The following is a 27,374-nucleotide window of genomic DNA, read 5'->3' as shown; positions in this document are numbered from 1 at the left end:
TTGTTTTCTAAGTTTAATATATTAATTTCATAGTGCAAAAATTCAAATATAATTTTAATGACAACACTTCTAAGAATCAAGTGTGTTTTAGAATTTCAACTTGCAATGCAATTTAAATATTTCATATCTTGATAATAATTCAAAATGCAAGTTTAACAACAGATAAAGAGGAATATTTAGCACTAGTCCTTGGATTCGACTTATGACTTAGGAAACATGCAACAAAAGTCATAAACAACATAGCAACTATAACATGACATTAGTGGCAATATTTTTCAAGTAGACGAAGTCACACAATCACAACCTAACCTAGAACTCAGGCTATACTACAGATCAGTCACAGGTCAAATCCAAGGACTAGTGCCAAATGTTCCTCTTTATCCCTTGTTAAACTTGCTGATTGAGTTATTATTGAGATATGAAATATTTAAATTGCACTGCAGTTTGAGATTCTAAAACACACTCAGTTTTTAGAACCATTGACATTAGAATTCTATTTGACTTTTTGCATTAATTAAATTAATATGTTAAACTTAGAAAGTGACTTTCAGAGAGAAATAAATGCACAAAAGTAGTATTGTCATGAGGGTATTTAAGACAAGTGCTACAGTAATGTTCATTGTACTGTTAAACACAGAGACTATAAATTGTATTTCTGTAATTTTTTTGCTTAGATATTCATGGATTTCACCAACTAACAAACAAACTGTGAAAATATGGACCATAAGGTGATCTGACACAAGCCATTAATATTACATCACTGGTCAAAGCTGACCACAAGTACTGAATATTCGTCTTGAACCTCAACAAGATTTAAAGTGCATTGCAACTACTCTCTCATCTAAGCTTTCTGATGATTTATAAACACTTAAGAGGTACTTACTTTTTATAAATATGCGTTCTGTAGCAGTTAAGATGGCTGTTCAGCCTCATGCAGAAGTTGTGTTCATTACCAAAGTATATTGAGTAATATTTGTGTTTAAATTGGTTCACAATGCTTTAGTGTGGGATGTTTGCGCATTGAAAATGTAGTTGTAACTGCAGCCTGCTAAATAACCTTTATTCACTTTGCTAATTGTAAGAACATAAATTGAATATTTTAACATTGTGTTACTATACAACTAGAGGTATCAAAGATAGTATTCCATTGTTTATTCTTTAAATTATGAGGTTTATATGCAACAACTAAGTGTGCAAACGTTTAGTGAAGAACATGACACACAGCATCAGTTATTGCACTGCTCAATGCCTCACTGGATTCAGTTTTTAAATACCTGATCAGCACTCTAAAATGTTATAACAGCCTCCTAGAATTCCATACATATTCCACTATGGATAGAATTCTATCAGTTTGGCCCACATAGACGTTACAAATTTATTGCTTAGAATGAAGTCATGTTTATTGTCATGTTCAGAATGGCCAAAGCTCTTAAAGTTTCTGTTTTTTTTATTAACCATTTCATACATTTTGTGCTACATATTGTCACAGTCTTTTTTTATAATAATTACTTTATCTCTTTTGTTTCTTCTTTTATAATCTTTTGTAATAACCAGTTTTTACATTACAGACAATATATTCTGTTTAAAACATCTAAATATGTGTTATGCTTCAATTATGTATTTCATTCAGTTGAATGTTTATCTCCATAATATCTGCTGTTTGGCTTGACCATTACTAACCGTAATTTTTAACCACTTTGCAGAGTGAAAATCACATTCTGAAAACATCCACCAGGCTGTGGCAAAGCCTGTGCCTCCACAGTATCCTTTCTTCCAGGAGTGCTAGTTCTGCAAGTTTTGCAGGAGAGCTTCTGTGAAGTTTGGAAGGTAGGAGATGAGGTACTGGCAGAAGTAAAGCTGTGAGCATGGGTCATGAGTCTTGGTCTGGCACACAGTTTTAATCTGCCAGGAAGTTTCATATCAGCACACACTCCGCTGCAGAGTGAAAATCTCATTCTGGAAACATTCTCCAGCCATGTCTCTGCAATATCCTTTCTTCCAGGAATGCTAGTTCTGCAAGTTTCGCAGGAGAGCTTCTGTGAAGTTTAGAGGCTAGGAGATGAGGTACTGGTGGAAGTAAAGCTGTGAGGACAGGTCATGAGTCATGCTTGGGTAGCTCAATTGGTAGAGCACTTGCCCTCGAAAGGCAAAGGTCCCGAGTTTTAATCTGCCAGGAAGTTTCAGGTGCTATAACTGAAGACAAAGTGAGTGAGGAAATGCTAACTGGTCATGATGTCTGTGGTGACTATGTTCTTGATGTATACACAATTAAACCAGCACAGTCAGTCCAAGTGGATTTGGTGACATTATCAGATATGCTGCAAGTTTATCATGAGAGATTTAGTCATCAGCACAAACAACACATGAAAAGTGTCAAGAAGCAGATGAACAACAATGTGGGTGGGAGCAAAGAAGAATTCTGTTATGGATGTATAGTGGGAAAAATTCATTGAGTGCCATTAAGTAATCTAACAAGTTGACCAATTGCTACCAGTGAACAAATTCATACCAATGTAAATGGACTTATGTCTATAAAATTTCTTAGAAAAGCTCGTTACTATGTACATTTTAAAAATGAATTTAGCAAATTTTGTAAAGTTTTGTTACTAAAGCAGAAGAATGAAGCTTGTCCTGACACAGTTTTTAAATGGAACTAAGACAAATTGTCATGTTATCAAATAGTTCAGGTGTATCACATGAGAGAGGGGGACGGGGAGGGGGAGGGGAAGGGGGAGAGTTCGATTATAAGAAAAAAGTCTCATAAGTACAGGAAAGCAGAGGCATAGATCACAGCCACCCTGCACACCAAACGAAAACTATGTTGCGGTGGTTACTATATCGTGGAGGGTGCACGTTCTTTGTTGAACCATAGTAAAATGCCAAAAGAACTGTGGGCAGAAGCAAGCACACTAGTACATAACTTTTGAATCACAGTAGGAAGTACTCTGCTGCAAACAAAACTTCTTATAAACCGTAGTATGGACAGGGATGCTTTTGAGAACATTTCCATATGCAAGTGACTTCACATTTGGCATCTCCTTCCCCCTCCCTTCTCCCCTTTTCCATCATACACTCACCCATGTGAGGTTTTGCTAGTATTTGTTATGTTACATACAATGTATACAAATCTTGCAGTTGTGGGCTCCTGGTGATCCTTTCAGCTTGGTGCCCCAAGCATTCATTACTAATGGTAGTATCTTGTGTATAAAAATCATACAACTGTAGCACCTTTAGAGCCCCTCTTAGCTTCATGCCATAAGCATCAATGTGTATCACTTGGTCTTAAACCAGCCTTGGATATGGATGAGCATTAGGCAACCGGTATCATGTGAGAATCTTTGGAACTGATTGTTCTGAACATGTGAACAAGATGTTTCATTCAAAGTTTGATGACAAGGCTGTGCTTGAACATCTGGCTGGATAAGTAAACGACAGAGACAGCTTTAGGGTCTGGGTTTCATCTCAAAGGAAGATTGTACTAAGTCACAATTAAAATTCAAGGTTAAAATTGTATACAGGAGTCCATGATATGCAGGAGGCAGCTACACAGGTAGCAGGGACTGTGAGGCCTGGAATGGGTGGTTTTTTTTAGGTTAGAGGGTCTCAGGAAAACACAAAAAGAGCTTCACTCACAAAGGGTGCAGGCTGAATACAGGAAGAATGTAGATACAGGAACCATCAATATAACAGTTGTAAATTCTCATAGCTGTGTTGGGAAAGCACCAGAGCTCCAAGTGCTAATAGTAAGCACTGAAGCTCAAATTGTTATAGACACTGAAAGCTGACTACAACCAGAGATGAGCTCAGCCAAAATTTTTGTGAGGAACCTAATGGTGTTCCAAAAGGATAGACTAAGCACAGTTGGCAGTGGTGTGTTTGTTGCTGTTAGTAGTAGTTTATCTTGTCACAAAATTGAAGTAGATAGTTCCTGTAAGTTAGTGTGGGCAGAGGTCACTGTTGGCAACCAGAATAAAATAATAATTGGATCCTTTTTCTGACCTCCCAGTTCAGATAATTCAGATGTACAATTGCTGAAACATTCAAAGAAAACTTGAGTTTGATTTCAAACACGTACCCGACTCGTACAATTACAGTTGGTAGTGACTTTAATTTACCCTTAATATGTTGACAAAAATATGTTTAATTCTGGAGGTATGCATAGAACATCTGAAATTGTGCTATACGCACTCTCTGAAAATTATTTCAAGCAGTTAGTTCATGAGCCCATGCAAATAGTAAACGGTAGTGAAAACACAAGTGACCTCTTAGCAACATATAATCCCGAGTTAATAACGAGCATCAAAATGGATACAGGGATTAGTGAACACAGGATTGTCATAGCAAGATAGAATACTGTAACACCCAAATACCTTTTCAATAAATGAGATAAAAATTCACTTCATGCTTTCCTGAGAGACAGTCTCCACTCCTTTCATTTAACAATGTAAGTGTAGACCAGATGTGGCTTGAATTCAAAGAAATGGTATCAGCAGCAGCTTAGAGATTTATATCAAATAATTATCAAACAACAGATCTGATCCTCCATGGTACACAAAATGGGACAAAACACTATTGCAGAAACAATGAAAAATCCATGCCAAATTTAAACAGATGCAAAATCTCCAAGATTGGTGAACCTTTACAGAATCTCAAAATTTAGAGTGGACTTCAATGTGAGATGCTTATAATAATTTCCATAACAAAACGTTGTCTCAAAACCTGGCAGAAAATCCAAAGAGATGCTGGTCATTTGTGAAGTATGCTAGTGGCAAGACACAATCAATGCCTTCTCTGCATGATAGCAATGGAGACACTATTGAGGACAGTGCTGCCATAGCAGAGTTACTAAACAAAGCCTTCCAAAAGTCCTTCACCAAAGAAGACGAAATAAATATGCCAGAATTTGAATCATGAACAGCTGCCAACATTAGTAACACAGAAGTAGATATTCACTTAATAAAAGCAAGTCTTCTGGTCCAGACTGTATACCAATTAGGTTCCTTTCAGAGTATGCTGATGCAGTAGCTCCAAACTTAACAATCATATACAACCATTCGCTCGATGTACGATTTGTACCCAAAGACTGGAAAGCTGCACAGGTCACACCAATATTCAAGAAATTTAGTAGGAGTAATCCACTAAATTATAGGCCCATATCATTAATATCAATATGCAGCAGGAATTTGGAACATATATTGTGTTCGAACATTATAAATTACCTTGAAGAAAATGGTCTATTGACATACAGTCAACGTGGATTTAAACATCATTCTTATGAAACATAACTAGCTCTTTACTCACATGAAGTGTTGAGTGCTATTGACAAGGGATTTTGGACTGATTCTGCATTTCTGGATTTCCAGAAAGCTTTTCACACTGTATCACTCAAGCAGCTTGTAATGAAATTGCATGCTTATGGAATATCATCTCAGTTGTGTAACTGGATTCGTGATTTCCTGTCTGAGAGGTCACAGTTCATACTAATTGATTGAAAGTATCAAGTAAATCAGAAGTGATTCCCCAAGGTAGTGTTATAGGCCCTTTGCTGTTCCTTATCTATATAAATGATTTGGGAGACAATCTGAACAGCCATCTTAGGTTGTTTGCAGATGATGCTGTCATTTATTGACTAATAAACTCATCAGAAGATCAAAACAAATTGCAAAATGATTTAGAAAAGCTATCTATATGCTGCAAAAATTGGCAATTGATCCTAAATAATGAAAAGTATGAAGTCATCCACATGAGTGATAGTAGGAATCCATTAAACTTCGGTACTTCAGTAACCCAATAAATCTATCAAATCTAAAGGCTGTAAATTAAACTGAATACCTAGGAACTACCATTACGAACAACTTAAATTGTCCTGCCAATAAAACACATTCTTTGATTAGGCCTATGCACAACATTTTCTATGTGTTCCTTCCAATTTAAGTACCAATCCACTAAGGGGACAGATGCACCTCTCTTTGTATCTTTTACAGCTGTTTAACCTGAACCTGAAGTACGGTTTCGATGGCATCCCTGAAACAAGTGTACTAGTTACTGCGTCTCCCGCAAGTGTCTTCCTACTTAACGAAACATAAACCAGAAAGGATTGATGGAGTACATAAAAAAAATTCAAAGAAGGGCAGCATGTTTTGTATTATTGCAAAATAGGGGAGAGAGTGTCACTGAAATGATACACGATTTGGGGTAGATGCCATTAAAACAAAGGCATTTTTCATTGCAGTAGAATCTTCTCATGAAATTCCAATCACCAACTTTCTCCTCTGAGTGTGAAAGTATTTTGTTGACACCATGGTAAAATAAGGGAAATCAGAGCTTGTACAGAAAGTTAAAGGTGTTCGTTCTTTCTGCACACTATATGAGTTTGGAACATTAGAGAATTGTGAAAGTGGTTTGATGAACCCTATAACAGGCATTTAAATTTGATTTGCAGAGTGTCCATGTAGATGTAGATGTAGATTCTGCACACCAATGTTACTGAAACTTAAGCTGCTCATTATAAAACTGTTCAAGAGAGTCCACCTAATCAGATATCTGATGAGGAAAAAGAATCAGAAAATCTCATCCATGACTAGATGACAGAAGGCTTAAGTGAAGAGGAAAAAGATTAGGATATGATGTCAAGTTCTGGAGAAAGTCAAGTATTAAGTGTGAAACAAAGAAGTGAACATGAAAAGAAATAGCCAGAATGGATGACCAGTAGAGCTTGTGTGTTCATGGCTAGAACTACTATCATCAGGGACTACGATCGAAGTTCATATACTGAAGCTTTGCAGTCTAGAGGCCATTCATGAAGAACTGAAGCCCCTGATGGAGAATATTACTTGTGTGTTAGTTGAATGTCCAAGTGGTGCATAGACTTCGCAGAATTGATGGGATTTACTTAAAAAAATTAGGAAACTTAGCTTTGAAGGTTGACCCATGGGCAAAGGACCATACAGTGCCAGGAAACTGACTGTGAAGAAACATTCAGCCTTGTTGCACATTATTATGCTATTCAAATACTGTTGATATTGGCTGCTGCAAAGAAAATGAAACCTGACCAGTTTGACATAAAAAAAGCTTTTCTAATTATTGTAACCTATGAAGATGTACATATGGGGCAACCTGAAGTCTTTGAAGATGATACTGGATGTGTGTGTTTACTGAAGAAATGTCTGTATGGTCTCAGGTGGGCACTGCATTTTTTGCAACAATGTTTTATAGACTTCATGACAAAAGCTGGATTTAAAACCAGTGATGCTGATCCATCTCTTCGACCATTGGAGCAACAAGAACTGTTCATATGTTACAATTTATGTTGCTGATGGCTTAGTTGTGGGCAGCAACAAAGCAGGTATTGAAGAGCTCATGAAAATGTTGGAGCTGAAGATCCACACAACTAGAGAGTGTCTCAACAATTTTTTGGGTATGAAGATACAGCAAAATTAAGATAGGTTGATAGTAGTAAATCAAAAGGACTGTACAAAGGAAATTCCAGAAATATTTGGAGGTCTGAGTGTAATAGAGTTTGTACAACAATTAGGTACACATTATTGTCAGGTAGTGAGCTGTCTGATGTGTTTGACTACAGTCACATTTCTTTTGCAGTAAACAAAGCAGCTAGAGCCATTGAAGATCTTACAATTCAAAACTGGAATCAAGAAAAATGAATTTTTAGGTACCTGAAGAATACAATGGATTATGAAATTATCTACAAGTACAATTAAGGTTTAAAATTCTACAGTGATCCTGATTATGCTGGTGACAAGTACATGAGATGGTTGACAGCTGTTGTCATGATTCTCATTCAAGGAGCTGTATCGTGGACCTGTCAATTACGAAAGATAGTGGCTATACCCACTATAGAAGGAGAAAAAATGTCAGCAAATAAAGGAGCAAAGGAATTCATCTGGCTGAAAACATTGCTGTATAAAATGATTGAGCTTCCAAACAAGTGAAACCTCCTACACTTTATGTTGACAATACAAGTACAGTGAAGCTGTCTAAAAATCCAAAATATCGTCAAAAGATGAAGCACATACAAGTCTGTCACTTCTACATCAAGGAAACATTCTTGAACGGGAACCATGGATTAGCACATATTAATGGGTCTAACCAGTTAGCTGATACACTAACGAAGTCATTGCAAAGCGTCCAACTCGAGATGCTGTGTAAAAGAATTGGAGTACAGAAGATTAAATCCATATGAAATTCAGCACTCACTTTTATATTTTTCTTTGGAGGAAGTGTTAACATCGGAAAGGAAAATATAAACTCTATTGTCATATTGGTGTAGAGTGAATTTCCATATCTTTGTTATGTATGTGCAGTAGAATCCTTGGAGAGGTAAAGCTGTAAGTGTTTTGGTACTATATTGTCATGACGAACCAAACTTTTGTAAATCTTCTTCAAATTGTTTTAATCTGTTTTAAGTTAATAATATGAACAGTAGGGCCCATGTTCCATTTCCTTGTAATGCTTTTGTATAAAATTTACATGTACATTTGGAGAACATTCATACAATATCTGTTGTTTATGGATGGATAAATAAATGAAAACAAATAAATAAAATAGATGGAAGAAGATGCTAGTGTGAAATTCAATGTCCAGAAGTATGCACATCTGATAAAAATTAATAATGCTAATAATATGATTTAAGCAGTATGGGATATCAACCCAAGATAATGTATCAATTAAACTAATTGAAAATGTTGTGACAGAATTTCACAAGGCGTGAGTATTTTTAATAATCACTTTGTAAATGTAGCAGTAAAAATGGAATTAAATGATTCAGTTGAAGAAAGAAAAGAATATATTAAAAAATTATTTCACAAAACTTAAGGGAACTAGAAGTGGCACCAGCATACTTCTCAGAAATTAATAGAACTATAAAATTTATAAAACCCAAAAGCTCAAATGGTGTTGATGGAATTTCAAACAGAATTCTGAAAAGTTATTGTAACTTTCACTGGCACAGAATTTTTTGAGACAGACTAAAATATGCAACTATTAAACCTCTTCTTAAGATAGGTGACAAGAAAGATGTAAATAATTATCATCAAATTTCCTTACTGACATCTTTATCTAAAATATCCAAAAACCTAATGTACTAAAGAATAATTCCACATTTAAGTAGAAACAATTTACTTGGCATATCACAGTTTGGATTCTAGATGGGATGCTCAACTGAGTATGCTATTCATACATTCACTCATCATCTAATATAAACCTTAAATGATAAACTATCACCAGCTGGTATTTTTTGTGATCTTTCCAACACATTTGATTGTGTTGTCTTGTTACTCTTTTAGGAGAACTCAAGTGTATGGAATTGATGGCTATATAAATAATTTTTATGAATCATACTTAATGAACAGAATGCAAAAAGTGCACTGGATTATTCAAATAGTGTTGGAAGGAGAGAAAACTTTACAGACTGTGAAAAAATAACGAATGGGATCTCACAAGGTTCAGTTTTGTGTACACTCTATGTGAATGACTGAACATTCATCAGGCAAAGTCAGTACTTTTTGCATATGATATTAGTGTTATAATAAATCCCATTAGAGTGAAAGCAATGGAAGAGACTTACTGATATTTTCCAGGGAATTATTAAGTGGTTCTCTTACAATGGACTCTTCCTAAATTTTGAAAAAAAAAAAACACACTGTATTCTGTCCTGTGCAATAAATATTCCTAGTAACAATCAATGTAGCACATGAATGGTAAACAGAGCAGCATGCTCCAAAATTGTGGGCTTACACCTTGTTGAACACTTGAACTGAAAGAGGCATTTTGCTGAGCTACACAAACCACAGAGGTCAGCTACTTTTCTTTTCATCAAATTGGTAGTCTTGGAAACAAATTAATCAATCTCCTAACATATTTTGAATTTTTCGATTCATTATTGCATTATGGAAAAATTTTCTGTGGTATTTCATCACTTAGAAAGATATTATTGATTACACAAAAACAAGCAGTAAGGATCACCCATGGTTATCTTGTAGGTATCTCTTCAAGGAGTTAGGAATTTCAACTGCTCCATCACAACATGTATACTCACTGAGAAATACAGTGATGTCCATACCTGGAACACTTGAGGAAAACTGCCATTTATTACCTATTATCAAAATTGTCAGTGGCTCAGAAAAGAGTTCAATATATAGCAGACTATATTTTGATAATTTGTTCAGTTTTAAATCTAACCTAAAATAATTCCACCTGGGCAGCTTCTTTCTATAGACAATTTTTTATTCAAAAACTGGTACCCTGTATTAAAAAAGTAGTCTTTAATTGTAGCTGGGAAGCTAGCACATCAATTGGAACTTGCCACTGTGTTCCTCGAACCACTTCGTCACACCCCTTCATGATGTTCAAGTTTCCCAACGGTAACTAGTCATGTCTACATATCCTGTAAACTGGCTAATTCCACATCATTTTGATAAAAGAACAGTTCAAATGATTTATGAAATATTTAACTAACTAACTGCCATTTCCCTAAGGGGTACCATTATCCACTATTTGTCCTCCAATTTCAGTGAAAGACAGCATGTTGAACTTGTTGATTAATGGGATGGGTTGTCATATCCTGAATTCTTTTGGGTTCATGCCTCTCCTGTAGAGGCCAGCTATACCTACTGCTGACACACCATTCATAGTCAAGTGTATGAATGGTAATATACCCTCTACATCCCTAAAAAGAGACAGTATTCAAGGTAGAGGATAGTATTTTAGGCATCTTTGGTATCTGCATGTATCCCTTGGTACTCCTCTCAACATAACAACTCACAGTAGCTTCCAATTACTGTACAGCAATCAGGGAAATGTTCATCTGCTTATGAATAGCTCTATTTCATCCCTTGCCCAAGAATAACATTCACAGTGTGGCTGCATTGTGAATGTGCAATGTTTTACTGAATAGTATACTGATAACTTGAACCCCCACTTTCTGATTCTCTTTTAATTTTTGGATCTGTTACACTACAACAAAGATTACAAGTTCCCTTTAAGAAGCTACTCGGAATTTAGACATTCAAACGTTTTTTTTTTTTTTTTCAGGGGTACGATCACTAACAAACTAAAGTAACAAACTCAAAAATAGTGGAAATTTATGACAAATGCAGACAGCATACAGTGTTGTTTAAATGTAGCATTGTTGTTGTTGTTGTTGTGGTATTCAGTCCTGAGACTGGCTTGATGCAGCTCTCCATGCTACTCTATCCTGTGCAAGCTTTTTCATCTCCCAGTACCTACTGCAACCTACATCCTTCTGAATCTGCTTAGTGTATTCATCTCTTGGTCTCCCTCTACGATTTTTACCCTCCACGCTCCCCTCCAATACTAAATTGGTGATCCCTTGATGCCTCAGAACATGTCCTACCAACCGATCCCTTCTTCTGGTCAAGTTGTGCCACAAACTTCTCTTCTCCCCAATCCTATTCAATACTTCCTCATTAGTTACGTGATCTACCCATCTAATCTTCAGCATTCTTCTGTAGCACCACATTTCGAAAGCTTCTATTCTCTTCTTGTCCAAACTATTTATCGTCCATGTTTCACTTCCATACATGGCTACACTCCATACGAATACTTTCAGAAATGACTTCCTAACACTTAAATCAATACTGGATGTTAACAAATTTCTCTTCTTCAGAAACGCTTTCCTTGCCATTGCCAGCCTACATTTTATATCCTCTCTACTTCGACCATCATCAGTTATTTTGCTCCCCAAATAGCAAAACTCCTTTACTACTTTAAGTGCCTCATTTCCTAATCTAATTCCCTCAGCATCACCCGACTTAATTAGACTACATTCCATTATCCTTGTTTTGCTTTTGTTGATGTTCATCTTATATCCTCCTTTCAAGACACTGTCCATTCCATTCAACTGCTCTTCCAAGTCCTTTGCTGTCTCTGACAGAATTACAATGTCATCGGCGAACCTCAAAGTTTTTATTTCTACTCCATGAATTTTAATACCTACTCCGAATTTTTCTTTTGTTTCCTTTACTGCTTGTTCAATATACAGATTGAACAACATCGGGGAGAGGCTACAACCCTGTCTTACTCCCTTCCCAACCACTGCTTCCCTTTCATGTCCCTCGACTCTTATAACTGCCATCTGGTTTCTGTACAAATTGTAAATAGCCTTTCGCTCCCTGTATTTTACCCCTGCCACCTTTAGAATTTGAAAGAGAGTATTCCAGTCAACATTGTCAAAAGCTTTCTCTAAGTCTACAAATGCAAGAAACGTAGGTTTGCCTTTCCTTAATCTTTCTTCTAAGATAAGTCGTAAGGTCAGTATTGCCTCACGTGTTCCCGTGTTTCTACGGAATCCAAACTGATCTTCCCCGAGGTTGGCTTCTACTAGTTTTTCCATTCGTCTATAAAGAATTCGTGTTAGTATTTTGCAGCTGTGACTTATTAAGCTGATAGTTCGGTAATTTTCACATCTGTCAACACCTGCTTTCTTTGGGATTGGAATTATTATATTCTTCTTGAAGTCTGTGGGTATTTCGCCTGTTTCATACATCTTGCTCACCAGATGGTAGAGTTTTGTCAGGACTGGCTCTCCCACGGCCGTCAGTAGTTCCAATGGAATATTGTCTACTCCGGGGGCCTTGTTTTGACTCAGGTCTTTCAGTGCTCTGTCAAACTCTTCACACAGTATCATATCTCCCATTTCATCTTCATCTACATCCTCTTCCATTTCCATAATATTGTCCTCAAGTACATCGCCCTTGTATAGACCCTCTATATACTCCTTCCACCTTTCTGCTTTCCCTTCTTTGCTTAGAACTGGATTTCCATCTGAGCTCTTGATATTCATACAAGTCGTTCTCTTATCTCCAAAGGTCTCTTTAATTTTCCTGTAGGCGGTATCTATCTTACCCCTAGTGAGATAGGCCTCTACATCCTTACATTTGTCCTCTAGCCATCCCTGCTTAGCCATTTTGCACTTCCTGTCGATCTCATTTTTGAGATGTTTGTATTCCTTTTTGCCTGTTTCACTTACTGCATTTTTATATTTTCTCCTTTCATCAATTAAATTCAATATTTCTTCTGTTACCCAAGGATTTCTACTAGCCCTCGTCTTTTTACCTACTTGATCCACTGCTGCCTTCACTACTTCATCCCTCAAAGTTACCCATTCTTCTTCTACTGTATTTATTTCCCCCATTCCTGTCAATTGCTCCCTTATGCTCTCCCTGAATCTCTGTACAACCTCTGGTTCTTTTAGTTTATCCAGGTCCCATCTCCTTAAATTCCCACCTTTTTGCAGTTTCTTCAGTTTTAATCTACAGGTCATAACCAATAGACTGTGGTCAGAGTCCACATCTGCCCCTGGAAATGTCTTACAATTTAAAACCTGGTTCCTAAATCTCTGTCTTACCATTATATAATCTGTCTGATACCTTTTAGTATCTCCAGGGTTCTTCCATGTATACAACCTTCTTTCATGATTCTTAAACCAAGTGTTAGTTATGATTATGTTGTGCTCTGTGCAAAATTCTACCAGGCGGCTTCCTCTTTCATTTCTGTCCCCCAATCCATATTCAACTACTATGTTTCCTTCTCTCCCTTTTCCTACCCTCGAATTCCAGTCACCCATGACTATTAAATTTTTGTCTCCCTTCACAATCTGAATAATTTCTTTTATTTCATCATACATTTCTTCAATTTCTTCGTCATCTGCAGAGCTAGTTGGCATATAAACTTGTACTACTGTAGTAGGTGTGGGCTTCGTATCTATCTTGGCCACAATAATGCGTTCACTATGCTGTTTGTAGTAGCTTACCCGCATTCCTATTTTCCTATTCATTATTAAACCTACTCCTGCATTACCCCTATTTGATTTTGTGTTTATAACCCTGTAGTCACCTGACCAGAAGTCTTGTTCCTCCTGCCACCGAACTTCATTAATTCCCACTATATCTAACTTCAACCTATCCATTTCCCTTTTTAAATTTTCTAACCTACCTGCCCGATTAAGGGATCTGACATTCCACGCTCCGATCCGTAGAACGCCAGTTTTCTTTCTCCTGATAACGACATCCTCTTGAGTAGTCCCCGTCCGGAGATCCGAATGGGGGACTATTTTACCTCCGGAATATTTTACCCAAGAGGACGCCATCATCATGTAATCATACAGTAAAGCTGCATGCCCTCGGGAAAAATTACGGCTGTAGTTTCCCCTTGCTTTCAGCCGTTCGCAGTACCAGCACAGCAAAGCCGTTTTGGTTAATGTTACAAGGCCAGATCAGTCAATCATCCAGACTGTTGCCCTTGCAACTACTGAAAAGGCTGCTGCCCCTCTTCAGGAACCACACGTTTGTCTGGCCTCTCAACAGATACCCCTCCGTTGTTGTTGCACCTACGGTACGGCTATCTGTATCGCTGAGGCACGCAAGCTTCCCCACCAACGGCAAGGTCCATGGTTCATGGGGGGAAATGTAGCATTATTTGACACTTTTAGTATATGCAGAACACACCCAGCAGCTAGCTTCATAAGAGCTATATTTAAATGATAGGTATACACTTTGAAACACTTTCTAGGGATAAACACAATGACAAGTCAAAAAAAATGAAAATATTGCACTGGTTACCTTCATTAATAACAATAATTTTGGACAAATGTACAGTATGAAATGCCAAAACTTCACAAGATGTAAAACTTTCCAATTTTTAGGTCTGAAATTGAATTTTTCTGTTGCTAAATCATCCGAATCAAGTAGTATAGGTAATGGTTGGATTACATTCGCTGTTGTTGTTTGTCATGATGCTTCTAGGACTGGATTGGAAAGTTTTACATCTCGTGAAGTTTTGGCATTTCGTACTGTACATTTGTCCGAAATTATTGTTATTAATGAAGGTTCTTATTTAGTACCTTATGGTTCATTGTCTCTTAATTGTAGGTCTACTTTGCTGCTGATATTTGTAGAATATGCAACTGTAGCTCATAACCTTTAATTTTCTATGAAAATCTTAAGTTATGCACTACACACATAAATGTTATAAAATTGCCAAAAAATATAACTTTATTCACACAGATACGCACTGGAATTAGGGGCAATGATTGTGTGAAATTAGATATCTGGCCAAAATTTGCAAAGCACATGCGTAGATTATAAATAATGCTATAATACTAACAAGATAAATTTTTATGGCACACACATTTGTAAATAAATGATATATATCACACACACACACACACACACACACATGTCTTGACACCATCAGTATGAAAATCACATGTACATTTTATGTAAAATAGTAGGATCTAGATTTTTGATGTGGATTTATCTGACAAACATGATCTCATTTCTACACAAAGGAAATATCAGAAGTTGGCTTGTTATGTAAATGAATTTCAAAAGCACATATTTTGCACTTAGTAAATAATTTAGGTTTAAGGTTCATTCCTTCTTGTGTGTTTGTCAGTGACTCAAAACTTCTACTATTCCATAAGTTGTATCCTTTACCCCTAATTTATTTACATTTTACCAGAACTTTCCTAACCAGATTTTGCACTAGGTGGTTTTGTGACAGATTCTATGTTAGCTTGTGCCACATCCAGTGATGGTGAGTAGACTGTCTTCCTGCAAATGCCCTTCTTCCTTTCTGACACTACTAGCTGTATTGACACCTCAGTGTGCAGCTTGATATATGCTTGATTGCTACCAAATTGGCACACTACAAGGTGGTCATTACAGGACCCCTACACCACCAACTGCCACAGTCACTTCATTTATCACTTTGGGGCATTGCACAGATGAAGAATTTAGACCCATATCACCCTTATTGATTGGCCAGTGGTGCAGAAATTGAGATGATGATCTGTGCATGTGCAGCCTGTACACAGAAGCTTGTATGCAGAACATGATTGTCACCATACTATCACTCACCATGGCTGAACCCACAAGATCCATGGGTGTGAGTCCACATAGTTTGAGCAGACACCTTCTTGAGCTCCATGTGGTTCCTGATGATGGATGCCTTAACTAGTTTTCTATACAGCATCCACAATAACCACTGCTCTGGCAACTATTTTCACTATTGAGACCAGTGACATGTACACATAAATACACATATTTAGTAATTCACATATCCACTTATGCTTGAGAGCTTTTAATATTATGAGAATATATAAAGCACAGATATGAATATAGAAAACATATTTTCTCTGGATAGTGAATGTTACTAATCATCCTGTGAATTGCTAATTACTTTTACCAGAATTTGCCAGTTGAAATTGTTCAGTTTTGCCTATGAAACAGAAACAAACACTATTGGCAACCAGTCTCATTATAATCTGTGTTATGAAGAATAAAATGAGTGCTTTCAACTTATGAGTAATATAAAGACTATACATTAACAGTTCAAAAATGCAGATTTATGCATTTGTGTAATAGTTGAGAGTTTTTGTACTTCCCTTAATTTTAGAAAGTGTGTGTGGAAATTTATGTGAGGCTACATCAAAGATAAACACTATTTTGTTTCTGTTTCCAGGTAGGGTGGCTTATCGTGATACTGAGGAGGGATCTTGGTTCATCCAAGAACTGTGTAGTGAACTAAACAAAAATGGTGAAAGATATGATCTGCTGACAATGCTAACACATGTTAACTTCAATGTGGCTGCCAGAAGAGTGAGGTTAAGTGGAATACGTGAAAGGAAGCAAATGCCAGTGATTCAGAGTTCTCTAACACGAAAGTTTTATTTATCTGAGAAACCACAATTTAATGAAACAGGTATCAGAAGCAAATTAGATGAAATGCATGATCTTCTACTAGATCTTCATACAAAAAAAGAGAAGGAGCCTTCACCCAGAAGAACTGTTAAAAAAACTGTAGTTGATAAAGACTGGGAAACCCCACTCCCTGCACCCATGAGTACATATTCTGTGGTGCCTGAAGATAAAGTAATGTTACAATTAAAAACTTACTTAGACATGTTTTTAAATTATGAAGGAAACTTATTGTCTGAAGATGCAATAGATACAGGAAATATAATATTAAGCCATTTATCTATGTGGAAGAAAATGGATAACAATAAGCGGAAGTTTTTGTATGAACAAGTTATAAAATTTTTTGTCAAATATGGTAGAAAATGGCAGTATTTTCATGTTCTAAATATAAGTGACTCACAAATTGCAAACATTCAAGGAAAATCAAAGCAGCTGTCAGGTTCTTCACAGTCTGTTAATTCTGACAAAAAGTAACAGTAAGAACTCTACTTAAAAAAAAAAAATCCATTTACATTTTATATGGAAATATGAAATGTAAACTGATGAGAAAGTTCCTATTAATATTACAAGTAATGAATCAAATGATGACTGTAGTGTATTATATTTCCAAACATTCTCTTAATCTAGATATTTACTACAATTTACAGAAGATTAATTCTGCAACTGAAAGCAATATTTTACTTTGCTTCAGTGTACTTTTCACAATCAGTATCAATAAGAAATGTTACAAACACTTTTTATACATTTTCAGTTGTGAACTACATTTAGACAAGTCAATAACACATGAAAGTTGATTGTTTTTCTCATAAATTCAATAAACTCCTTTGTCAAATTTAATAACTTACTAGTTACATATTTGTAATAGATAAAGCTGTCCCATAACTGTAAAATAAAGACTGAAACTGATATTCTGTGAAAAATGAGTTAACTACACTGTTTTTGAACAGTCACCAAGGTATAGAATATTTTTCTGTTATTTTTACTATATTCAGTTACTCAACTGCTAATGGTGCAGGTTAAAGCCACAGAACAGAGACTGAAATGAAAGTGAATTTCTCAAAGTTACAAGAACTAGTAATTCAGAAAAACCTTTATTAGAAAAGCAGTCTCATTGTACTGAAATAAGACTGAGTATCAGATTTTTGGAATAGTGTTTCTGAAGAATACATCATTATTCACTGGTAGATATTTAAGATATATTGATGAACTGATTTTAGTCATGAGATAAGAGCATTGTCTCCCTGCGAGCTTCAGCACTCAAATGCTGTTAAATTATTTATACAGATTTCCTGTTTGATATATGAATCACTGTTTCAGTGTGTGACTACATTTATCAAAAAAATTCAAACAAGGGAAATTAATCTACACAACAGATACAAACAGTACCATCTGGAAATGATAGTAATAAAAACTGGCAGGAAACTGATGAATGATATGAGGCATATTTTGATTTACTTCTGTAGATGTATTTTTGTCTACAACATCACTTCTTGTTCCTCTTCTTCTTCTTCTTTTCTCCTTCACACCTTTCTCCTATATTGCAAAGAAGTTCATTAAAGATTGTTCTTACAAAATAACATTTTCTTTGTAGCTACACATCTTTTAAATTAAAGGGGAAATTAAGCTTCAGAATTCCCACAAGTACACATTTCAAGAATAAAACAAATGTTTCTTTAAATCCATGTTATCATTGTGATTAAAGTACTTGGTGCAAAACTAAATTGAGCTTCATGATTAATGTCTACTTCAGGCCCCTGCAAGTATTTATGAGATTGAGACCAACCAGTTGTAAACCTGTTTAGCTGCCATCTAGACTGAATACAATAACATGGTTGTTGACATTTTCAATGTTGGAGACAAGCAATTTGTTGTAATTTTTATGTTTAGGGTGAAAAGCCTCAAAATCAAGTTCACAAATAAATTTTTTGTTTGATTACTAGTTTCAGCTACATGTAAGCCACCATCATATCATAAAAACATTCTTGCTTAGTGTAACTGCCACAGTGGCTCAACACATCATTAAAATTGTTTTTTTAAAAACTGACAAGACCAAATCAGAGCAAACAGGTAAAATATCTTTACATCATTCATAACCAGTCAATAAGAACAAAGGCTATAAAAATAATATGTTATGGCTTTAAAACTTATTAACTGACACAATCTGATCAGCATTTGTATTATCTCATAGCAGAGATCATCATGATTATGTTATTACAATGTAGCACAAATACCGATCAAACAGTGTCAGTTACTAAGTTTTAACAGTGTAATGCCCAAGTTTTATAGTTTTGCATCATCAGCAAACATTACAGTTTTTGAACTACCCTTTAAAGTCATTGAAAGATAATTTATACAAGCTGTGAAGAACAGTGGATCTAGTGCAAATCCTGGTGTGACCCTTCACAATATGTTCCCCAATTCCCAGGTAAGATTTGTCCCAATAACACAGTCTTTCAGTGTCATGCTCTATTTACCATTCTGAAAGTAATAATCCATTTATGTAAGAGGAATGTCAACACCAACAAAACATTTTAATTTTATCGAAGGAAAATTTAATCAAGGAAACCGATAAGTTATGAGACTCAATTGCTGGCCATTATGAATCTTCAGGAGGTGAACTAACTTGACTATTGCCCATTCATAGTTTGTCTTACTGGATACATAAATATTTTGTTTCGTTATTGATGAGCTACATGGTGTAATGATGCCCTCTTCATGTTTTATGTTCATCTACAATTTCATTAACCATGACATTGAACAATTCTCATTTTTGTTGTTAACTACAAGCTAACTTTTTCATTGAGCTTGCCCATTATGCAAGTGCAAGTTACTGTTGGTTATTACTGGTACATCTAGTTTTTGTTCAGCTTGTGCCTCCTATGAGCATCATTTGAGGATGTTTGTATTGACAACTGAAACCAGTCTAGTCATAATCTTTTAATCCCTATAATGCCTATATGCACAAGTGATCTACATAATTCAAAGATTTTTGTAAAAATATTTTTAAATTTTAAGAAATTACTTGAGACTGCTTTCTCCTTCCCTGTAAATACCAGGCATTATTTTAAGACTTACCGTCAACCAAACTATTTTGTATTTTGAATCTGCACTAATCTCATTAGATATTATTGTAATTTTTTTCTGCTGTAAACACACTTCCGCCATTGGCAATCAACCTATCTTTGTATACACATATTTTACAGACTACTAGATGCTTTTTTTTCTTCAAAAAATTGAGTCCAAAATTCAGGTGTGTCCTATTCTCAAAATTAATATAAAAATGTTTAAAATGCCTTCCATGGGAAACTTATCTCTACCTGGAAACGTTAGATTCAACTGGAAGCAAAAGTGCACTGATGCAACGAACACGAGTTGTGGGGATTCACTAGGTTGCTAACACTTTCTCCCTCCTGCCCTGCCATCACAAACCCAGGCTCAGCAAAACTTGTGTCTAGAAAGAGCTTCCTTCACAGTACATAACCACTCGCTGACACTCCACATCAACACCAGGAGAAGATATGGCAGGTCAGATGCCAGCATCTGGAGGAGTGGCTGATCCTGCAAGAAGTTCTTCCCCCAGGCCACTCAGAGAAATGGTCCACATGGAAATCACTCAACCACCTGCGTTCTTCTGTCACAAGATCCAAGAGTAATCTGGAGAGGTGGGGCTTCCAGGTGGACTCTCTCCAGTGTGACTGCGGAGCTGCCGTGCAGACATCAACACATCTACTCCAATGCACATTACCTCCAACTGTGTGCACCATGGAGGACCTCATAAACGCTACACAAAGTGCACTGGACGTTGCAAATTTTTGGGCATCCACTGTATAGATTAAAATCACCTTATGTTTGACAACACAATCTGTGTCTAATCATTTATTTCATTCTTGATTAGTTTAATTTAAAACCATAATGTATGTATGTATGTAGTAATGTATCTAATTTTTTTTAATTTTTTTTTTTGACATGATAAATAAATATCACAAACCCAGAACACTGTCACTGCAATCTACGATGCCAGTGAAATTGAAGTGAAACTGATTTGAGTTATCAGTAACAGTACAATATTTTTCTTAGAAGCTAGTTTTGTAATGGAAAAAATAAAAGGTATTTGTATGACGTGTGCTATAAATTGAAAGTAATAGCTTATGCAGAAGAATATGGAAACAGAGCAGCTGAATGGCACTTCAGCACTCTGCCAACTGAAAAACATTTGCAGTTGACTGGCTAGTAAACAAGAACTGCAAAAAATGAGGAAGACTGAATGCACAAATAGAGTACTGAATGCAAAAGGGCCAAAACTAGAAGATGATGTATTGAAATTGAATCAAGGACACTATTAAAATGGCATTGGATCAGCCACTCCTCCAGATGCTGGCATTGGAGTTGATACAAAAATGAGTTAAATACAAGCCCATAAGCTAGCATCACAGTGGAACTTAACAGACTTTAAGGGTGGATTTGGTTGACGTTATAAGTTTATGAAGCATAATGGACTTAGCATGCAAACCAGAACCAAAATATCTCAGAAAATCCCATAAGAGTATGTAGAGAAAATATTATCTTTCCATTGCTTTATTATCCATCATTGAAAGAAAACCAGTGTGGAACTAAGCCAAATAACAAATACAAACTAAACACCTCTGACATTTGTTGTGCTGAGTAACAGAACTATTACCATAAAAGGTGCTAAAACTGTGACTATAAAAACAAGTGGACTGAAAAAAATGCACTACATTGTTGTCCTTTCATGTTGTGCTGATGATACTAAACTTACTTTAATGATCATTTCCAAGTGCAAAACAATGCAAAAACCTTCTGAAGTACTGCCAGGTGGTGGTGTTTATGTTCATGACAAAGGTTGGATGGACAAGGCTTGTATGAAATTATGGATTAACAGAGTGTGGGAGAGAAAGAAAGGTGATTTATTGAAGAAGAGTTCCCTTCTTGTGGTAGATCAGTTTAGCAGTCATTTGAAAAACTCTATGAAAGAGAGATTCAGACAAGGAAATACAGAGCTCGCTGTTATTTTGGGAGGACTTACTTCACAAGTGCAACCACTTGATGTCCCAACAAATAAATTATTTAAAGTTTATATGAAAGAAGGAATGGAACAAACAGATGATGGATGAAACCCAACATGGATTCACTCCATTGGGAGCTTTAAAACAACCTACAATCAAACAAGTTTGTCAGTGTGTAAAACAGTCATGGTCTAGAGTGAGAGAAGACATTATTGTTAAATCTTTAAGAAATACAGGGTCCAGCACTGATCATTTATTGAGTATTTCCATAACACGTAAATTTGTTAAGTATGATTTATCAGTCCACACAGTCAAAGGCTTGATCAGGGTTAAAAAAACATAACAACAGGATAGTTTTTCATGTTTAGTTCTGCTAGAACTTCACATATGAGGTATCTGATTGCTTTCTCCATGTAGAATCCTTTACAAAAGCTAAACCGCAGGAGGTTAACAAGCTTTTCCTTGTCAGTTAAACACTTCAATATTTTATCATAGGCCACATTCTCAAACACTTTTTAAAAGACTGAAAAGAGTGAAATGTGTCTGCAGTTGGAGATGATTTGCTTACCTTCAGTTTCATAGTATGTTGTGCTGTAGCATATCTAAGCCTGTCTGGAAATAAGTCCTTATTCACTGATTGATTATGAAGCAAACTTAGGTGTAATTATATCAAATAAATTTTGTAATCTCCTCAAGCATTGTACTTTTGGAACTAATGTCTGTTGTTTGTATATGCAGTGTCTGCACAAGTAAATAGAATGCATCTGTGTCATTTAGCAGTGTGTGCAATGTTTGTTACCATTGTGAGGAAGTAATAACTGAATTTGGAAGTATCACCACTTCTGCTATTTTTGGAAGACTCCTTTTCATTTGGATGACTATTTTTGTTTCTTGTTTAACAATCTTCTATATAGTTTTTGCCTTATTTTTTGGTCACAGTATATGAATCTGTCTTTTTAATGACATACTGGAGGATTTTACAAAACTGGTAGTAAAGGGATATCAACTCTTGACTATGGTTTGTCCTCTGAGGAAGACAGAGTTCCATCTCCCTAGCATAAGATAATTTGATTCCCAGGAGTTATTGATCCCTTATTCTTGCTTCTGTTCCATTTTGGTCTTGCTTAATCACAGGAAAACGAGATTTAGAGTGCTATAGGAATATGTCTAAGAAATAGTTGAATTTTCAATCAACACTGTCACCATCATTGCCTTCATTTCCTTGCATCCAGCACCAGGCTGTGTTGGGATATTTATGGTATGTCTCCATTTTCCATCATCTTTCCATCTTTTATAACTATTGTGTTCCAGTCCACATTTCTACTTCCTATGCTGGTCTTCATCAAATTGATCCACATTGCACTCGGTTTCTATCTGCCCTCTTGCCGTCAGACTTGGCCTCCATTTAATTTTGACATTTTACCAGCTCGTAATTTCCTTACATGTTCAGACTATTTTCACCTACCCCTTCAATTCTATCATTCTGCTTTTCTATTCCAAATACTCAAATTTCTCACTCTGTTGTGGCATTTCTCCTATGTATGATGTCATTAAGACGGTATTTTAAAGTCTATCTGCTCACACTCCTGATCCTGGACACTCAAAGAATATGAGATACCAGTCTATCTGAAAACACCTGCAATAGGGATCAAACATTAAATCCTCAGTATACTGAAATGTTGATACTTAGGCCCTGTGTTTGGATCTGGTGTTCTTCTGTACAAGTAATCTAAAGTTCAGTTTCTCTTAGAGTATTTATAAATTCTAAAGAGCAATTGGTTTTATGGTTTTACTTCTCATAATTATTTTTCCTCATCAAAATAAGCCTGTACAGTAAATTAAACTTCAGTTCAGTATTTACACTGCAATACTTTCACTAAAACATTTTCTAGCTAGCATGAGGGGGGAGGGGGGAACCTACTGTAATGAAATTGATTTTACAAGTAAACACACACATCAAAAAAAGTTTTGCATCTCCTCAGTTCCAAGAGTTCCGGAACCTGTGCAGAAAATTGGAATAGAGATCAACATAAACATCATTTCCGCCATTGTTATTGCTCATGAAAACCACACATTGCATTGTGTACCACCATTCAGGGAGACCTTCAGAGGTGGTGGTCCAGATTGCTGTACACACTGGTACCTCTAATACCCAGTTGCACGTCCTCTTGCATTGATGCATGCCTGTATACATTGTGGCACTGTTGGTCAAGATTGTCCCACTCCTCAACTGCGATTCAGCGTAGATTTCTCAGAATGGTTGGTGGGTCATGTTGTCCATAAACAGCCCTTTCCAATCTATCCCAGGCATGTTCAATAGGGTTCATGTCTGGAGAACATGCTGGCCACTCTAGCCAAGCGATGTCTTTATCCTGAAGGAAGTCATTCACAAGATGTGCATGCCTGGGGTGCGAATTGTCATCCATGAAGACAAATGCCTCGCTAATATGCTGCCGATATGGTTGCACTATCGATCAGAGGATGGCATTCAGGTATTGTACAGCCGTTACGGCACCTTCCATGACCACCAGCAGTGTACGTCGGCCCCACATAATGCCACCCCAAACACGATTTTCTGGTTAAAGACATATGCGACACTCATTGGTGAAGAGAAAATGGTGCCAATCCTGAGCAGACCATTCAGCATGCTGCTGGGCCCATCTGTACCACACTACATGGTGATGCGGACCCAAAGATGGACCTCGCCATGGACATTGAGAGTGAAGATGCACAGCATGCAGCCAATTGTGCACATTTCAATTCAAACCATGATGTCCTGTGGCTGCACAAAGAGCATTGTTGAACCTGGTGGCGTTGCTGTCAGGGTTCCTCTGAGCCATAATCTGTAGGTGGCAGTCATCCACTGGAGTAGTAGCCTTTGGGCGGCCCGAGCTAGACATTTCATAGACAGTGCCTGTATCTGTATCTCCTCCATGTCCGAACAACATCGCTTTGGTTCAGTCTGAGGCACTTTGACACTTCCCTCATTGAAAGCCCTTTCTGGCACAATGTAATAATGTGGACATGATTGAACCACGGTACTGACTATCTAGGCATGGTTGAACTACAGAAAAAACGAGCCGTGTACCTCCTACTTGGTGGAATGACTGGAACTGATTGGTTGTCGGACCCCCTCCGTCTAATAGGCACTGCTCATGCATAGTTGTTTTCAATGTCTATCTTCAGGAGTTCTGGGAACAGGTGAGATGCAAAACTTTTTTTGATGTATGTATTACATGCAATGTACTGTAAGTTCCCTATCTATATTTCCATGCAATTAAAATTCAACACTGGTCATGATGTGAGTCTTGGCCTGGTACAATATAAAGTATTATGTCAGTCAATGAATTATACAGATGCATGACTGGCTATACGAAAATTAATTTCATATTGTCTTCACAGCAGTGGTGTCACGATGCTCCGTGGTTGCCACAGCAGTCTCTCTACTGTCCCTGTATATACAGACCTGGCCGAGAATTATACCTCCCTCAGCACAGCATCATTATAAATTTTCTTTCTATAATAATTTTATATCCAAACTAGCCCAAGAAAAATCTCCGTACTTGTGACATTGTCTGGCTACTCACCGGTATATTTCATACACTCTGCTATCATTATCTATACATATAATAAAACTGTAACTGGCCGATGTCTGTACATAGCAGACATTTAAGAAATCTCTACCTATAATAACTGGCTGATGTCTGTATGTAGAAGATATTTAAGAAAACTTAATACGAGGGGTCTTTATAACAGCAATAGAAGCCAAAATGATTATTTTTATGTTCTTGTTTATTTGTTTGTCCATTGTTTGTATGCACATTACACAAAAACTATTGGATGGAATTGGATATGGTTTTCAAAGTTCTATTTTTGTAGGTCTAACTTAAAATCTGGTACACTGCAATCTTGATACACTGCCTAGAAACGGAGTTATCTATACACACAGAGTGTCTTCTTCAACTGGGTCAGTACAGGGAAATCAGAGTCCATATGAGATACAAGGAAACTGTCTTAGAAACCTTTAGATGCTTTTTTGTGAAAACAATTTTACCATGATCAAATTTTTGCTCTAGTATGAGTTGTCCATGCAAATGAGTAAAATTGGCAATTTTTATTATGCAGATTGACTCAGTTTCACGTATGGATCAATTCATTATATTGGAAGAAGAAAACTGGGACAGTGGAAGCTTTACAAAGCTAAACTAAATAAACAAGGATAGAAATGATTGAATCTGTAAAAACTAGTATTTTAGAATTTTTAATCGTCATAATAGCAATGTTAACAGTTTAATCCTCTTATCCATAAACATTTTTGAATCCAGTCTTGACTAGATGCATCTGTTATCTTTGATAAGTTTGTCAAGTAGTCACTACTATTATCATTGGTAAGTTTGTTGAGTTCATGCTACTATTATTCTTGATAAATTTGTTGAGTTGACACTAAAATACTATTATCATTGATAAGTTTGTTGAGTTGATACAAAAATCACTTTCATGTATTTCAGAGGTTTCCATTGAGGAGGAAGTTTGGGTCAGTACACCAAACAACACCTTATTAACAGGAGTTCATTTATTCACCTCTTTACACAAGCAAGGCTTACAAAGAACTGCTCAGGCAGAAGCGCACAAAGATAATGTTTAGCTTAGTTCAAAGACGATACTCAGATCGATGCTGGTGTCAACCTCATCGGCGCCACATAGCCCCCCCTTCCCCCCCCCCCCCCCCCCCGCAGTAGGGAGTACTCTTGAGAGGTAGGGGGGGGGGGGGTGACTATGGTGTCGGCATGGGTTGGTCTGCGGGAGCCAGACCACGGTAAGCTCGACAGCGTCGTCAGGGAGCTGTGAGGGTAGATGTCATGAAGGAAGGTTCGGCCACCGAACCTGGAAGTCGTTGAAGCGAGCCCGTCGTCATAATGGGCATGCTGGTCATGTGGCGACAGGTAGGCCGGCGGTTTGCGAGAGAAACAGAGCGACGACGACGATGTCTCCGGTGGGCGTGGCGAACACACAAAGCATGTCCAGGTCAACAAAGGGAGGTTGTGTCATGAGCACCGAATGAAGGGAAACAAATGACGAACAGTGTATCATCGTGTAGTATTATAGAGATGTTGTGGATTATGTCCAGGGGGACAGGCACAAACACCTCAAGCGAGGGCACGTTCAAGATGGGGGGGCGTGCGAAACCTCGACAGGGCGAGGCAGGCGACGGGGGAGAGGTCGAAGGGACCTGCGAAGGGACCAACGGCGAGGGCGTGATAGTAGGTAAGCTCGACGTGGGGAGCATGTGATCACTCGATGGAGTGCATGGGACCAGAGTAGGGGGCGAGGTCGGAGGAGAGCTCGACGATTGGAGCTGGAAGTCACTCGATTGAGTGTGTAAGTCCGACCTGGAGGGAGTGGCCGGAGCGTCATGAGCCACGACAGTGAGTGGTGTGGTCGTGGCCTGAAATGGGGTAGAAGAAGGCTCGACATGAGCAGGCTTAAGTCTGTTGATAGAGACTGTGACAGATGAATCTTTCATCTGGATGTCATAGGTGTTGGCTGAGCGCCGGAGAACTCGGTATGGACCGGTATAAGGAGGTTGGAGGGGAGCACGGACAGTGTCATCTCG

General features: G+C 37.1%; 1 protein-coding gene across 2 annotated transcripts in view; it reads left to right on the top strand.

Annotated features, from left to right (window-relative positions):
* LOC126457011 (caspase-1-like) overlaps positions 1 to 17,954 on the top strand; it is a 119,183-nt gene extending 101,229 nt beyond the window's left edge. For both annotated transcript variants that reach the window (XM_050092982.1, XM_050092983.1), the window contains exon 6: positions 16,501 to 17,954. In XM_050092982.1, the coding sequence (XP_049948939.1) occupies positions 16,501 to 17,210 (710 nt within the window). In that variant the 3' untranslated portion in view covers positions 17,211 to 17,954. The remainder of the gene's footprint in view (positions 1 to 16,500) is intronic.
* Positions 17,955 to 27,374: the final 9,420 nt, after the last annotated feature.

The sequence above is a fragment of the Schistocerca serialis genome, chromosome 2, assembly GCF_023864345.2.
Source record: "Schistocerca serialis cubense isolate TAMUIC-IGC-003099 chromosome 2, iqSchSeri2.2, whole genome shotgun sequence".
In the NCBI taxonomy this organism is placed as follows: domain Eukaryota; kingdom Metazoa; phylum Arthropoda; class Insecta; order Orthoptera; family Acrididae; genus Schistocerca; species Schistocerca serialis.
The sequence above is the reverse complement of the archived record's forward strand: the minus strand, read 5'-3'. Positions and strand labels throughout refer to the sequence as shown.